The following is a 17512-nucleotide window of genomic DNA, read 5'->3' as shown; positions in this document are numbered from 1 at the left end:
TCTCCTGTGGATTTGTGGCATCGGACAACGCCAGCAATATTGTGTGTGCATTAAATATGGGCAAATTCCAGCACGTCCCATGTTTTGCACATACCTTGAATTTGGTGGTGCAGAATTTTTTAAAAAACGACAGGGGCGTGCAAGAGATGCTGTCGGTGGCCAGAAGAATTGCGGGACACTTTCGGCGTACAGGCACCACGTACAGAAGACTGGAGCACCACCAAAAACGCCTGAACCTGCCCTGCCATCATCTGAAGCAAGAAGTGGTAACGAGGTGGAATTCAACCCTATATATGCTTCAGAGGTTGGAGGAGCAGCAAAAGGCCATTCAAGCCTATACAATTGAGCACGATATAGGAGGTGGAATGTACCTGTCTCAAGCGCAGTGGAGAATGATTTCAACGTTGTGCAATGTTCTGCAACCTTTTGAACTTGCCACACGTGAAGTCAGTTCAGACACTGCCAGCCTGAGTCAGGTCATTCCCCTCATCAGGCTTTTGCAGAAGAAGCTGGAGGCATTGAAGGAGGAGCTAAAAGGGAGCGATTCCGCTAGGCATGTGGGACTTGTGGATGGAGCCCTTAATTCGCTTAACAAGGATTCACGGGTGGTCAATCTGTTGAAATCAGAGCACTACATTTTGGCCACCGTGCTCGATCCTAGATTTAAAACCTACCTTGGATCTCTCTTTCCGGCAGACACAAGTCTGCTGGGGTTCAAAGACCTGCTGGTGACAAAATTGTCAAGTCAAGCGGAACGCGACCTGTCAACATCTCCTCCTTCACATTCTCCCGCAACTGGGGGTGCGAGGAAAAGGCTCAGAATTCCGAGCCCACCCGCTGGCGGTGATGCAGGGCAGTCTGGAGCGACTGCTGATGCTGACATCTGGTCCGGACTGAAGGACCTGACAACGATTACGGACATGTCGTCTACTGTCACTGCATATGATTCTCTCACCATTGAAAGAATGGTGGAGGATTATATGAGTGACCGCATCCAAGTAGGCACGTCAGACAGTCCGTACTTATACTGGCAGGAAAAAGAGGCAATTTGGAGGCCCTTGCACAAACTGGCTTTATTCTACCTAAGTTGCCCTCCCACAAGTGTGTACTCCGAAAGAGTGTTTAGTGCCGCCGCTCACCTTGTCAGCAATCGGCGTACGAGGTTACTTCCAGAAAATGTGGAGAAGATGATGTTCATTAAAATGAATTATAATCAATTCCTCCGTGGAGACATTGACCAGCAGCAATTGCCTCCACAAAGTACACAGGGAGCTGAGATGGTGGATTCCAGTGGGGACGAATTGATAATCTGTGAGGAGCGGGATGTACACGGTGATATATCGGAGGATGATGATGAGGTGGACATCTTGCCTCTGTAGAGCCAGTTTGTGCAAGGAGAGATTATGTCACGAACCTCGGGCAGCGGCGACCGCGCTTGTCCCTGCGGGTGGCCTGGTCTGCCCGGCGCCTCTCTTCCCCTGACGGTCTCCGGCTTCAGCGGCGGGTCGGCGCTGCTCTCCGGCGGCTTCCCGGAAGCAAGGACGCCGCCATCACAAGCGAGGGCAAGGAGGCGGAGCAGGTCTGACGTCACCTGCCTGCTCCGCCAATCAGGCTAGGGCGGGGAATTTAAAATCAGATACCAGGCAGAGATCCGGTGCCTGAGTATCTTCGTTTCTCCTGCGGAAGCTGTGATTCCAGAGCTCCCTCGTCCCTGCAAGCATCCTGTGCTTCCAAGCATCCTGTGCCTCCAAGCATCCTGTGCCTCCAAGCATCCTGAGCCTCCAAGCATCCTGTGCCTCCAAGCATCCTGAGCCTCCAAGCACCTCCGTGCCTCCAATTATCTCCGTGCCTCCAATCACCTCCGTGCCTCCAATTATCTCCGTGCCTCCAATTATCTCCGTGCCTCCAATTATCTCCGTGCCTCCAAGCACCTCGTGCCTCCAAGCACCTCTGTGCCTCCAAGCACCTCCGTGCCTCCAAGCACCTCCATGCCTCCAAGCACCTCTGTGCCTCCAAGCACCTCCGTGCCTCCAGTTACCTCCAAGCACCTCGTGCCTCCAAGCACCTCATCCCTCCAAACACCTCGGTGTCTCCAAACACCTCCGTGCCTCTAAGCACCTCCGTGCCTCCAAGCACCTCTGTGCCTCCAGTTACCTCCGTGTCTCCAAGCACCTCGTGCCTCCAAGCACCTCATCCCTCCAAACACCTCGGTGTCTCCAAACACCTCCGTGCCCCCAAGCACCTCCGTGCCTCCAAGCACCTCCGTGCCTCCAAGGGCCTCCCTGCACTCCCTGTACTCCCAGCACCTCAGTGCCTCCAATACCACAGTGTCTCCAATATCTCAGTACCCCAGCCTTCAGTATTTCTACAAGTCTTGTCTTACAGGAGACCTTCAAGAATTCCTCTGGGCCTCCCGCCTGCCGTCTTAGTCCTGCATGAGGAAGACCTACATCCGGCCATCTCTACTACGACCCAGTGGCGGTTCCTCTTCCCGGTCATCGGAAGAAGCCCCGAGTCCACAACACTCCCAAACCAGGTCAGTGATAGATTAATTGCTTCTTTTTCGGTGGGGGTCCAAACCAACCCGTCATTTCAGTCACAGTCGTGTGGCAGACCCTGTCACTGAAATGATGGGTTGGTTAAAGTGTGCATGTCCTGTTTATACAACATAAGGGTGGGTGGGAGGGCCCAAGGACAATTCCATCTTGCACCTCTTTTTTCTTTAATTTTTCTTTGCGTCATGTGCTGTTTGGGGAGTGTTTTTTGGAAGGGCCATCCTGCGTGACACTGCAGTGCCACTCCTAGATGGGCCAGGTGTTTGTGTCGGCCACTAGGGTCGCTTATCTTACTCACACAGCTACCTCATTGCGCCTCTTTTTTTCTTTGCATCATGTGCTGTTTGGGGAGTGTTTTTTGGAAGGGCCATCCTGCGTGACACTGCAGTGCCACTCCTAGATGGGCCCGGTGTTTGTGTCGGCCACTAGGGTCGCTTATCTTACTCACACAGCTACCTCATTGCGCCTCTTTTTTTCTTTGCGTCATGTGCTGTTTGGGGAGTGTTTTTTGGAAGGGCCATCCTGCGTGACACTGCAGTGCCACTCCTAGATGGGCCCGGTGTTTGTGTCGGCCACTAGGGTCGCTTAGCTTACTCACACAGCTACCTCATTGCGCCTCTTTTTTTCTTTGCGTCATGTGCTGTTTGGGGAGTGTTTTTTGGAAGGGCCATCCTGCGTGACACTGCAGTGCCACTCCTAGATGGGCCAGGTGTTTGTGTCGGCCACTAGGGTCGCTTATCTTACTCACACAGCTACCTCATTGCGCCTCTTTTTTTCTTTGCGTCATGTGCTGTTTGGGGAGGGTTTTTTGGAAGGGCCATCCTGCGTGACACTGCAGTGCCACTCCTAGATGGGCCCGGTGTTTGTGTCGGCCACTAGGGTCGCTTATCTTACTCACACAGCTACCTCGGTGCAAATTTTAGGACTAAAAATAATATTGTGAGGTGTGAGGTATTCAGAATAGACTGAAAATGAGTGGAAATTATGGTTTTTGAGGTTAATAATACTTTGGGATCAAAATGACCCCCAAATTCTATGATTTAAGCTGTTTTTTAGGGTTTTTTGAAAAAAACACCCGAATCCAAAACACACCCGAATCCGACAAAAAAAATTCGGTGAGGTTTTGCCAAAACGCGGTCGAACCCAAAACACGGCCGCGGAACCGAACCCAAAACCAAAACACAAAACCCGAAAAATTTCAAGTGCACATCTCTATTAAAAACCAGTCAATAAGGTACGTACCTCTTAATCAGAATTTTATGGAGGCTGTTTATTCTGAACAACCAGTAGTTTCATACAACAACCAGTAGTTTCATACATAAAAAGTCTTGTAGTGCAGAACTTCAAACGTTTAATTTGTATTAACTTCCTCCTAGAATTTCAGATATACAGTATTCTGATACACTTAACCCCTCTTTGTGTTTTAGTTGTATAGTATATTTGCTTACAATGTAGCAGATAATCAAAGTACTGTATATTGCTTGGGTATGGATCATCAGATCTACATGAAAAAGGTCTAGAGTCTTTAGGTCGATGACTAATGGCCGCTATGCATTAGGTCGACACATGAAAAGGCCGACTTGACAAAGGGTTGACAATAGGAAAGATCGACATGGTCAAAATGTCAACACATGAAAATGCTGACTTGACTAAAGGTCAACACAAAAAAAATATCTACACAGCATTTTTAAGTTTTTCTGTGTCTTTAGTTAGTGTACCGCATCCCCTTACATTTGGGCAAGGTTACTATTCCCAATCGTAGGCCACATGGATGATAAAGTATGAAAAAGTTGATTAAAATGCTAACCCCCCCCCCCAGAAAAGCTGTGTTGATCATATGTGTGTTGACCATGTGAACCTGGTGACCTTTTTTACCTGTCTACCATAAGCACTGTTGACCTTTGACATGACCTATTGACCATTTCGACCTAATGCATGTGGACCATTAGTGCTCGACCTAATGACTCTCGGCTTTTTCATGATTGACCTAAAGCCCAGACACCATATTGTTCCCAGTGTTTCATTCTACAATGTCTAATTGCATTATCAATCCACTTGCTCCACCAAACTACTCTGGGTGAGGTGGAACTCCAGGGAAGTATCTAGTGCAGTATCCATCCAGTGTTCTATTTATAAATAGAATTCTATGGAGACTGCTGTGTGATCCACAGCAGATATTGGAAACCTCTTTATCACATATGGAGATCTGTATGTGTTCAGTAATCCTTTGAAAATTTTATTTTTTGGATGAATACATCCCACCCTAAATATTCTTTAATGTTTATTTGTCTCCTGTGTCTGCAGGAAAAGATGAATCCCAAAAGCGAATACCATCTCACCAATTTAGTAAACAGCACTTTACAGATCTTCTTCGCTGGGGTGGAGACAATGAGCACAACTCTGACTTATTCTCTTCTTATTCTTCTGAAACACCGGGATGTTCTTGGTATGTAAGGACATCTAAATGCCTAATTTATTCTTTCCGTAAGAATATAACAACGGTTGTTTGTCTTTTTTAAAAGATAATTTAACATAACCTACTGAATATTGATATATATATATATATATATATATATATACATATAGTCTATTTGCTCAAGATGCTTGCTGTGGCCAATGATAAGTAACATACAGAAGTGTCCTGCTACATCTAGCCTCAATACGCCATGCAGCGCGATTTCAAAGGAAGATTATTGTGATCTTAATCAATTATGCTGACTGGGGCACTCTCAATGCAGCCTGTGTGTAATGAGCTGCAGCTGCCAACAATAAGAAGTATTTGATTTTCCTTCAAAGTATGAACATAATATTCCTATCACTCTCAGTGACTAAAGTGCTCACTAAACCCACACTCTACATTTTCACTATATAATAAATTCATTGTTCCGTCTCGGAGGGTGGATTGGGATGGAAAACCAGGTCAGGAAATATAAGGAAGCAGCCCTAATGGGGGTGGGGATTGATGAGAGGGTGGGGTCTGTTGAGGAAGGCAGGATCCCTACCTATAGGGCCTGATGGTATGTAATTGTGTCCTTCCCTTGTGTCTTTTGCTGTAGTTGTGTCTTAGACCAGGGGCGGATTGGGAACTAAAAGTGGCCCTGTAAGATTTTGTAGAAGTGGCACGACATAGGCAGCACAAGATGTATAACATACCGTGTAGCCATGGCAGCATCAGAGGATGGCAGAGTTGCTGTACTGCAGAGATGGAATAACAGAATGAATGGGGACAATGCAGTGTACTGAGTGCAGTGGGCTGCCTGTCATGTGGGTGGTGGGGTCACATGACAACACACAAAACAGGACCCACAGACATGTCAGCCTACCAGGAACCTTTGTGGTGAGCCCTATGGCCAATCCTCCCCTGTTACGACTTATACTCAGGGAGATACCTTTAGTATTGCATTAGGAATTTATAGAGATTTTGTTACTAATAGTTCTATATGTTAATAAATCCAGTGTTTTTTGTTGTTGTGTTTGATTAACTAAATGTCATTTATGTAACATTAAACATTTATTATACTTTATATAGTGCCTTGAATATTTAGTGTAATGTGCATTTTCTCTTATGCAGTGCGAGATGCCTGGCATGAGTGAGCCGCCAGGTCCCGTGCAACTCTGCTAACGTTGGGCATTTTTAAATGTTTTTTTGCTGAAAATGCATTTTAGTCACAACACAATGTGACTAGGTCGCATGAGGAGACTGTGCTGATTAAATTAATATATGATACTTGTATATTGTGTATGACTGTGTCTGTATACCGAGCAGAACAGAACTTGTACTGGCAAAAAAGCTGCAGCAGTTACATTGTAGTACTTCATGAACAGCTTCAGGTACTCAGTCGCGCACAGATATACAAGTGCCATATATATATATAATTAATCGGCACAGTCTCCGCATGCATCTTAGTCGCATTGTGTTGCAACTAAGATGCATTTTTGACAAAAAATAAACAAAAAAGATGCTTGATTAGAGATCGAAGATAGAATATTGTCAAGGGACTTGGCGCTTCAAGCGGGGCTGTTTGGTGTGGTTTCAGCAAAGATGTATGGGGACACATCTGTATAATAATTTCTGATTAATAGCTAAAGTCCATGAGGAAATTGACCAGGTCATTGGTCGAAACCGGAGCCCCAAGGTGGAAGACAGAAGCCAAATGCCCTACACAGATGCTGTGATCAGTGAAATACAACGATTCATAGACTTGCTCCCAATGGGTTTACCACGGAAAACCACAAGAGACATCAAGTATAGAGGGTACTCTATACCCAAGGTAGATGTCATACTCCAGAATGATGGAGCATATTTGCTAATCTGACTTGGTATAAATATATAGGTAGCTGCAGACTTACTGATACTATTTAACCATGGTAATTTACTAAAGCTGGGTGTACACTATGCCGATCACTTGATAGTTTAGATAAACAATCAGCTGTTTGTACAGTGAAATGTGCACGTAGGCATCTCCTGCACAGTCCACTATGTGCTCTACTTACTGATGTATACATAATTGTCTGGACCATTACAGTACTCAGATTGGGGTCACTGGAGCCACAGTTAACTTTATAAAACAAATTAGATGATCATATGGCTTAATCCCTGATTAGCAAGTACTGAGGCAGCCTGAATTACCTGTTACAAAATAGGCTTAGCATTCTGTGGAACCTACTAAGTACCAGCCAATCGGTTCTTAACTGTCATTTTTCAAACCCAGTCTATGACATGGCAGTTAGGAGATGGCTGGCTGGTACTTTATCTCCGCCCACTTTATCTCCATCCAAGGCTTAGTAAATAGACCCCTCAGACTCCGCACAATTAGGGCCATGGTGGGAATCGAACCCATGACCTCAGTGCTGTGAGGCAGTAATGCTAACCATTACACTGTTCGTACTGCCATTCCCCTATATTGTTGTTCCAAGCCTTCAGCATGCACTGACCGTATTTTAAACATGGGGGCACCCAAAGGAAACGTTTGCCCTGAGCGCCACAAGGTCTAGAACCGGACCTGTTAATTTAAAATTTAGGATTTTTAAATATTGTTTCTTATCAAATGTAACATGCAACTATATGTTGGCTAGGCCCCAATTCAGTACAGGGAGGAGGGTGCCAAAACATACCCTTGATCCAAGCACAATGGCATCTAGCTACACCTCTATATAATATAGTGTATCTGGGTGTGTGTGTGTGTGTGTGTGTGTGTGTATGTATGTATGTATGTATGTATGTATGTATGTATGTATGTATGCATGCGTGTATAATGATTTTACTTCCAGTCTTCTATATTTTTTAGCTCACCAATGTGTTTCCAGTGTTATCCTCGGTGCTGAAAGACCCCACTTGTTTCCCATACCCAAATGAGTTCAATCCCAAGAATTTCCTTGATGAAAATGGAAAATATAAAAAGAATGATGCCTTTATTCCTCTATCAACAGGTATATAGACTTGAAAAATCTAAATAAATATTTGATAGTAGTATGCTCCAACCACATATAATATAGTAGGTGAAAGGGCTTGCAGGAAATTAGAAAGTTTTATCATTGCCAATATGTTTACCTACTGTATAACACAGAAATGGAAGTTATCTTACCTACAGAAGTCATAAGAAGTAACTAAGTCTAATATGAGTCTAATATGAGACCGATCATACAGATATGATGGAAAGCTGTGTACAAATTTTGCCTTCATGAAATAAAGACAGCTGTACTTATGGTTATGGTTCAATAGATCTACAGTCAGAAGGTCTACAAGCATTAGGCTGACAGTGAAAATATTGACATTGACAAAAGTTCAACATGGTCATTAGGTTGACCTATGAAAGGTTCAAACTGGAAATGGTTGACAGGTACAAAGGGTTGACACATGAATGGGTCGAAGTGGAAAAAGGTTGACTCTTTTTTTGGTGTAATTTTTGCCGTTTCAGCATGTGGACCCTCAACTAGTGTACTGTGTCTCCTCGCATGGCTCGCTTCACTCGCCATGCTTCAAGAAAGGTGCCTCGCTCCACTACAACTTGGCACATGTTACTACTTCCAATCATAGTCCACGTGGATGATAAAGTATGAAAAAGTTTTAAAAAAATGACATTTTTTAAAATAAACTCGAAAGTATGTGCATCTACCATTGGCATATCGACCATGCAAACCTGTTGACCATAAGCACTATCAACTTTTCATAGATCTACTGTACTTAATTACCATGTAGACTATTTCACCATGTCGACCTAATGCATGTCGACCATCTGGTGTCGACCTATTGACTGTGTAAGTAGACACTGTAGAGCTATTGACTGTATACCATAGTTGTGTAGTTAGCACAAGTCCTGAAGAGGCAAAGGCGTCTTTGGATCCTCCACTTGACATTTCCAATAGCTCCCCTCAGTTTTCAACAGCTAAATACCATTTAGTTAAACAAGTCTTTCATGAGCACCAGTTGTCCAACTCTTGAAGGATCCTACATCCCACTGATCATATCTATTCATTATATTCCCATCCCCACCAGACTTATTCCCACCTGATCTACAGTAACTATTTTTGAGCCATAGACCTCTCCAAATGCCCATTGAAGCTACTATAGGACAGTGACCTGGTCAGATCATGCCCCAATTTCACTGACACTGCCCCTACCTCACTCCTGTCCCAGACGATGGACCTGGCAGATAATTTAGTCTCTCCTACAAGATGCTTATTGTAAGGCTGAGATTGATTTGGTCTTAGTGACAATAATGACAATCTGGGTATGTTCCAGATCACTGTCTGGGAAACACGTAAGTGTGTACTCTGAGCAAAGTTCATTCAGCTGGGTTCTTACATAAAAAAAAGTTAAAGACCACACAAATCTCAGCTTTACTTCAGTAGATTAAACTATTAAATGTAAATTGTCCATGTCTGGTGAGATTTATTTTAAACTATCGGAACCACATACTGTACTCAACAAACTACTCTCTGATAATATTGTCAGCAGCAGTGCGGCTGGGAGATGCGGGTCCCAACGCTTACCTGGTAACTGGGACGCCGTTTCTTCCCCGACTGCTGGGACTGCTGCTCCCCGCCTGGCGCCTAGCAACAGGCTGACACCAGGTGCAATGTTTCCTGGTCCCCGCCTGGCACCTAGCAACAGGCTGACGCCAGGCGCAATGCCTACTGGTTCCCGCCCGGTGCCTAGCAACAGGCTGACACTGGGTGCTGGGAGCCACCAGACTCCTAGCAACGGGGACGCCGGAGGCAGATGGCGTTCCCACTTGCTTAGTATTAAGTGTATGTGCAGCAGGGCAGCTGCACTTAGTTGTTTTAATTAAATCAGCTTCCTGATTGGTGCAAGCATATTTATATTCATTTCCTGTTCACTCCCAAATAGCTGGTTATAGTTTCTGTTTCATGTGAGAACCTGTCAGCTCTGTGAACTCCTGAATTTGGTTACCTAGTCTTGATCACCTTCCTGATCGGATCCTGCTCACCTAGAATTCAGGTTTAGTGTGGACCTTCCACACAGATACTTACCTCTATCACTTATTTGTTCTTGCCATTATTATTACTACCGTACTGACCATCGTCTATATCATATATTGCACCTGACTCCCCCCAGTAGTCCATTCCTCATTGCTTATCTCTGCTTTGCTCTTTTCTGCCTCTTACACAGCCACAGTACATCACCCAGTCTCTCGTCCCATTCCCTACTCTTCTTACGGCTTCTGACCTTTTCACCAACAGATAACTCTGGTCATCTTAGTAATAAGCCCATACTGTTGCCAGTGGCATAAGTCCTGGTGAGCACCCCAGTACCGGTAGGCATATCTAGTCTTAAGGGAAGAGTGGCTCTTATAGGCATGAAGACCTGCAGGTATACTCAATGGGGCTTACTGTGGGTGACTGTCCAGAAGATAGACCACATGTCAAGCCACTTCATCTTACCTCAAATTGTTACAGTAATTCCACGTGTCAAGCCAATCCACCATACCTGTCTCATACTCAGACTTCTGCATTACTCACTCCAGGTATACCTCTGGATCATAATGAAATTGTCACTGCAGATTATACACATTGACACATGAAGCAGCTTTCTTGGCTAGGCAAAATTAACATGGAACGCTCTTCCCAAATTACTTAACCTCCTTCAGGTTCTATAGATACTAATGCCTGAATACTGGTTTCGGTCTTAATTTACTGATTCATCAGTTCATTTGGTCCCAGAAAAGGCCTAGAATTAGATGTGATCTACTGTCACTCCCAAAATAGATGGGTGGTCTTAATTTTGCGGATATCAAATCTTATTGTCATGCCATACAACTAATTAGAATCCTTGAATTGACCAGAAATAGAGATACTTGTCAATTGTTTACCCTCAAAGGCTGCTCTATGTAACTACCGCCTGAAATAATGCCATGGCTACCTTCCCTCCCCAAATTATCACCTTCTCAACGGACGATATCCCCAACGCTTTCCATTTGGAAGTCTCTCGAACATCTCTCAACTATATCTTCAAGCTTTGGCCCTCTCACTTCTTTCTAAGCTAATTCTAATTTTCTGATAGGCATCAACCCCTCCCACTTCCTGAATTGGGTGGTTATGGGCCTTTTAAAAGTCAGCCAACTGGTGAGTGCTCCAGGCATTAAACAATATTCAGGGATATGAGATAAATGGGCTATCCCCCATGAGGATTTTTGGAAATTTCTCCAAGTCTGCCATTTTTTGATCTCAGGAGGTAGAATGGTTTAGGCTAAAAGAGACCTTACTTTATTTCACAAGCTTTGTGTCTCCCGACTCTTTCCTCATACAGTATCTGCTTTATACCAATTACTATTAATGAACCAGGACACCCATATTCCATCGTGGGCTAGAGCTTTGGAAAGAGATTTAGGCCTTTCCCTCTCTGACCAGGAGTGGCAAACTATCTTAAGGCTCACTGAAGCTCTATTTGCGTTACTGTAATAGAAACACAATATAAGATTTTAATGAAATGGTACAGACATTCTTCTTTATGTCATGCCATGTTTCCATCAATTTCTAATGTCTGCTGGAGATTTCTCTCTGTCCCAAGCTCTCTGTGACACATCTGGAGGGACTGCCCCCCGATTATCAAACTTCTGAACTGAGATTATATCTGTTTCCCAACAAATTTTAGTCACCCCTGTACCTACAGGTCCAGCATTTTGGTTACTCATCAACTATCATACCCCAGTGACAGAATATGGGAAATCTTTACTTCACCATCTTAGTAATGCAGCACATTCCATTATTCTGTTACTCTGGAATTCTATTAAACCTCCCACTCACACAGATTGGTTCCATAAGATTGACTATTTCATCATGATAATGAAAGACATTTTAAGCTCCTCAGGGGTATATTCAATTAGTGCAGAGTTTTCCGACAGTTGAAAAATCAGCACTAATTCGACATGTGGGTATTCAAAAGCGGGCGATTTCAACAGTTTTTTGGTCCATTTTTGCTAGACCTATTCATTTTGTTTTTTTTATTGACTAAATGGCATTGGTAAAAACGGACCAGAAAACTGTTGAAAACACCCGCAAATTCAACAAAACACGTGGAAAATCCGATATCCATAATATTCATAAACTCTAAAACATTTTTGAGTGTGACTGAGATACTGTAGTGGCACCTCTGCCTTTTGATGGTTCAATAGGCCTAATTCGGACTTTGATTACCGAGCAGCGATTTTTGCTATCCTGCAATCAGATAATCACCGCATACAGGGGGTCATTCCGAGTTGATCGCTAGCTGCCGTTGTTCGCAGTGCAGCGATCAGGCTAAAAAGCGCCATTTCTGCACATGCATATGCACCACAATGCGCACACGCGACGTACGGGTACAATGTCCTTTGTGGTTTTGCACAGGTTCTAGTGAAGCTTTCAGTCGCACAGCACAACGCAGGAAGATTGACATGAAGTGGGCGTTTCTGGGTGTCAACCGACCATTTTCAGGGAGTGCTTAGAAAACGCAGGCGTGTCGGGGGAAAACGCAGGCGTGGCTGGGCGAACGCTGGGCCCGTGTATCACGTCAAAAGCCATCCCACCATCATTAGAATCAACGCACACGAAGAGTAAGATTTTGCAGGCGCACTGCTGCACAAATGTTCGTACTTCTATAAAGCGAAAGTACAATCCCCAGTGGGCAGCGGCAATGCGTTTGCACGGCTGCTAAAAACTGCTAGCGAGCGATCAACTCGGAATGACCCCCACAGGACGAGTATTTTCATTGTGCAAGTGTGCAAATGCATGTGTAGCAGAGTGCACAAACTGATTTTGTGCAGTCTCTGCGCAGCCCATGACTTACTCAGCCGCTGTTATCACTTCAGCCTGTCCGGGACTGGATTTGACGCCAGACACCCTCCCTTCCAACGCTTGTACACACCTGCTTTTTTCCAGACACTCCTTGATAACGGTCAGTTGCCACCCACAAACGCCCTCTTCCTCTCAATCTCCTTGCGATCGCCCATGCGATCATTTTTTTCGCACCGTCCCGTTGCTATGCCCGGTGCATTCGTCCGACACGCCTGCGCTTTGCGGTGCATACGCATACACAGCTTGGACCTGATAGCAGGCTGTGAGAAAACGCAGCATAGTGATCAGGCCTGAATTACCCCCTATGTACACAAACTTTGTGCACATAGGGGGTTCAATTTTGTTTTGTGCACAAAATTATTAAAAATATTGTATAAAATTACCTTCAGGCTATGTGTATAAGATGTATATGACACATAAATGCATTGTGTGTTTAGACTTGGGTTTCATATCCCAAATATGTCATTATGGTATGCAGATATTCCAAAATACAGAAAATCCTAAATCCAAAATACTACTGATCCCAAGCATTTCAGATATGAGAGACTCTATTTGTATCCGGAATTAACAGGTTTTCTTCTTCCCTTCATCACAAGCAAAAAACATTCAAATATTCATAATTAATTACTAAACAGCATTTTCATTTGCGAAAGCAGCATATTTGTCTTTAAGGGCTAAATTCAGGGGTAATCATAAAAGCAAAATCTTTCTCTAATGGGCAAAACCATTACCAATGCAGGGGGGGCAGATGTAACATGAGCAGAGAGAGTTAGATTTGGGTGTGGTTTGTTCAAACTGAAATCTAAATTGCAGTGTAAAAATAAAGCAGGCAGTATTTACCCTGCACATAAACAATATAATAACCCACCCAAATCTAACTCTCTCTGCACATGTTACATCTACCCCACTTGCAGTACACATGGGCCCTCATTCCGAGTTGTTCGCTCGCTAGCTCCTTTTAGCAGCATTGCAAACGCTAGGCCGCCGCTCTCTGGGAGTGTATCTTAGCTTAGCAGAATAGCGAACGAAAGATTAGCAGAATTGCTACTAAATATTTTCTTGCAGTTTCTGAGTAGCTCCAGACCTACTCCTAGATTGCAATCAGCTCTGTCCGTTTAGTTCCTGGTTTGACGTCACAAACACGCCCTGCGTTCGGCCAGCCACTCCCCCATTTCTCCAGACACTCCCGTGTTTTTACCTGACACGCCTGCGTTTTTTAGCACACTCCCGGAAAACGCTCAGTTACCACCCAGAAACGCCCCTTTCCTGTCAATCACTCACCGATCACCAGTGCGACTGAAAAGCGACGCACGAACAACGCCAAAACTGCTAAGTTTTTAGTTAAATAACTTAGCGCATGCGCCCTGCGTACCATGCGCATGCGCATTTAGCAACAAATCGCAGCATAGTGAAAATCGGCAACGAACGAACAACTTGGAATGACCCCCATGGTTTTGCTCATTAGAGAAAGATTTTGCTTTTGCGATCAACCCTGAATTAGGCCTTAAATTGTGAATGGTACCATTTAGTAATACTTTACATTTTTATTTTGCACCAGGGAAAAGGATGTGTTTGGGAAAGGCTTTGGTACGCATGGAGCTTTTTCTTTTCTTAGTTACAATTTTGCAACAATTTAACTTGAAGTCTCCCGTTCCACTGGAGGAATTGGACATCACGCCAAACGTATCGGGATTGGGGAATTTTCCAAAGCCTTACACAATCTCTTTTATTCCTCGCTAAGTATAAATATTTATGTAAATGTTCTTTATATTGAAATGTATCATGTTGAATTTCCAATCCATTTCCTTATTCAGGATTATTTTAAACTGCACCAGAGGTTACATATACTGTACTGTATGTCTCTCCTTCTGATACATTCGGGAACATTTACTCTAATTTAACACAGATATACTCAAATTTATATTGTGCTGGCTACGTATGCAGCGATCTGCTTCCATCTCTGAATGAGCTCCTTTGTATATTTTAAGATGTGCTAAATTAATAAATATGCATTAAATGAGAGTGTTTCTGATACTTTTTGACTCGTTTTGGCTCTAGCAGATACTTGGAAAAGTGCTCAAGTCTCCCGGAGCCTCCCCGCTGCCCTTCCCGGGCAGAGCCGGCCTTAGGTATAGGCAAACTAGGCAATCGCCTAGGGCATCTGGTATGCCTAGGGGCACAAGCAGCTTCTGCTGATTAAAATGATATGTTGCATGCCTATATTCTGTGTGTAGCATTTTGTATGCAGATACAGCCACAGATGCACACAGAATAGGCATGCCACATATCATTTTAATCAGCAGAAACTGCTTGTGCATCCTAGCCACATAGAAATTCAAATAAGATGCATTTTCATAAAAAAAATGTGCACCCGACGTTAGCAGAGCTGCCAGTTGACTCACGCACGGAACTATATATGTCATTATGTGTATAAGGGCATTAGTAATGTGTAACATATGTGTAAGGGGCACTATGTGTGTCATTAAGTGTATATAGGAACTAATAATGTGCGGCATATGTGTAAGGCACATTATGGGGGAGATTCAATTATTTTCACCCCTTTTCACACCCATTCTGTTTCTGCCCTCAGGGGCGTAGTATCATTATTTCAGCTTGCTACCTCCGGAGTAGGGAGGCACCCAACCCTTTACACAGCTAAACCTGATCACTATGGGCACAATATGCACAATAACGAAGATCATTTTAGAAGGAAATTGGGCGTGATATGTCATTTGAATCTCACCCAAAGTGTGTCATTATGGGCATTAACAATATGCGGCATATGTGTAAGGGAAATTATGTGCATAAAGGCATTTATAAGGGTTGGCATAATGTGTAAGGCGCATTATGTTTATAAGGACATTAATAATGTGTGTCATATGTGTAAGGGGCATTACTGTGTGGTATTATGTGTATAAATGCATTACCAATGTGTAGCATTATGTGTATAAGGTGCTCTACTGTGTGGCGTAACGTATAGAAAGGGCACTACTGTGTGGTCTAATGTGAATTAGGAGCAATATGGTGTGGGGTAATGAGAATAAAGAGCAATATGGTGTGGTGTAATGTGAATAAGGAGCAATTCAGTATGATGTTATGTGAATGAGGGGCACTACTGTGAGGAGTAACGTATATAAGGTAAAGTGGTACTACTGTGTGATGTAATGTGAATAAGGGACACTATCGCATTATAAATTGTGAATAAAGTTGAACTACTGTGAGGCATAAGTTGAATTGGGGGTACTATTGTGTGGCCATGCCCCTTGCCAGCAAACACACATACCTTTTTGGGTTGTGTGCCGAATGTGCACACTGTTCTTATATAAATTACAGGGGGTAGAAAAATAAAAAAAAGGACTGCTATGGGTGGGGGGTGATGGTGCTGGGAAAGGGGTGCAGGGTCAGAGGCGGAACTAGCGGTGGTACTAGGGGGCACCAGCCAAAATCTTGCCTAGGGCATCATATTAGTTAGGGCCGGCTCTGTTCCCGGGTGAAGTGGGAGATGTGTCATTGTGTCCCCATCCCCAATTTACAATACATAACACACCGGACACTACCCACTTAGCTGCCTCCCCCCCATCCCTGTTCTGCTGGAGGGTGCAACCGCAAAGCCAGCAGGTGCTTACTCCAAAATTGTAAGCATGTAAAATAACTCCAGGCATCCGCTCTTCTGCAACTTTGTGATAATGCCATGTTTTCGAAAGTGCAAGGACTGAGACGCCCCCTGTCAGTGTCTACAGACCCTGCAATCATGGTTTGTTCATCTTTAGATGCCACCATCAGTCGCACCATTGAAACTTTAACCAGCCCTATGCTAGGTGCAGATCATCCATCTGAGTATGGCCTCTAATGTGAGCAATGCAGTCTCTATATGCAACCAATTTCAGCGGGTGGTATTCATGTGACCGCCGGTCAGCTGACCGACAGTCACATGACCTCCTCCATGAGCCCGACGGCTCACTATCCCGATGGTCGGCATGCCGACCAAAAGGGACTATTTCCACTCGTGGGTGTCCACGACACCCATAGAGTGGGAATAGAACCCGTAGCGAGCGCAGGTCGCCACCGAGCCCGCAGCGTGGCAAGCGCAGCGAGCCCGCAAGGGGCTTGCTGCACTCGCCCCTCCCCGCCGGGATCCCGGCGTCGGTATGCTGCCGGGATCCCGGCGTCGGTAAGGTGACCGGCGGTCAGGAGACCGCTGGTCACCAGTACTACACCCAATTTCAGCAACACTTCCATGTCACTTCAGTAACACGCCCATACTATGCTACATCTACCCCTTTAACTGCCCATGAATGTGCAACACATGTCTAATTCACTTCTTGGCACATGCGCCTGTATCTGTGCTGCAACTCTGTACGAACACTACATGGGACATATGCATTGTGCAACACTAAAAACATTCCACAAGAAAAAAAAAATAACATGTTGCTCCCACAGGAAAATAAAACAAAAACATATTGTCCTCAATAAGTAGAAAATAAAACACAATGGACCCTACAGGTAAAAAAACAAACACATAGAGCACACTACTCACATGGCGGCAGGGGGCACACACTACATAGAGCACACTACACACATGGTGGCAGCAGGAGGCACACATTACACACATGGTGGCAGGGGCTACACACTACATACAGCACACAACACACATGGCGGTAGCA

At 44.4% G+C, this 17512-nt stretch overlaps 1 protein-coding gene across 1 annotated transcript in view; it reads left to right on the top strand.

Annotated features, from left to right (window-relative positions):
- Window positions 1–16698, top strand: part of LOC134948020 (cytochrome P450 2A5-like) — a 69350-nt gene extending 52652 nt beyond the window's left edge. Inside the window, exons 6-9 of the mRNA XM_063935783.1 lie at window positions 4860–5001; window positions 6639–6826; window positions 7844–7985; window positions 16619–16698. Of these exons, the coding sequence (XP_063791853.1) occupies window positions 4860–5001; window positions 6639–6826; window positions 7844–7985; window positions 16619–16698 (552 nt within the window). The remainder of the gene's footprint in view (window positions 1–4859; window positions 5002–6638; window positions 6827–7843; window positions 7986–16618) is intronic.
- The last annotated feature ends 814 nt before the right edge of the window (window positions 16699–17512 follow it).

This window comes from Pseudophryne corroboree, chromosome 8 (genome assembly GCF_028390025.1).
Source record: "Pseudophryne corroboree isolate aPseCor3 chromosome 8, aPseCor3.hap2, whole genome shotgun sequence".
Classification (NCBI taxonomy): domain Eukaryota; kingdom Metazoa; phylum Chordata; class Amphibia; order Anura; family Myobatrachidae; genus Pseudophryne; species Pseudophryne corroboree.
Note: the sequence above shows the minus strand (reverse complement) of the source record. Positions and strands in the feature narration are given on the sequence as shown.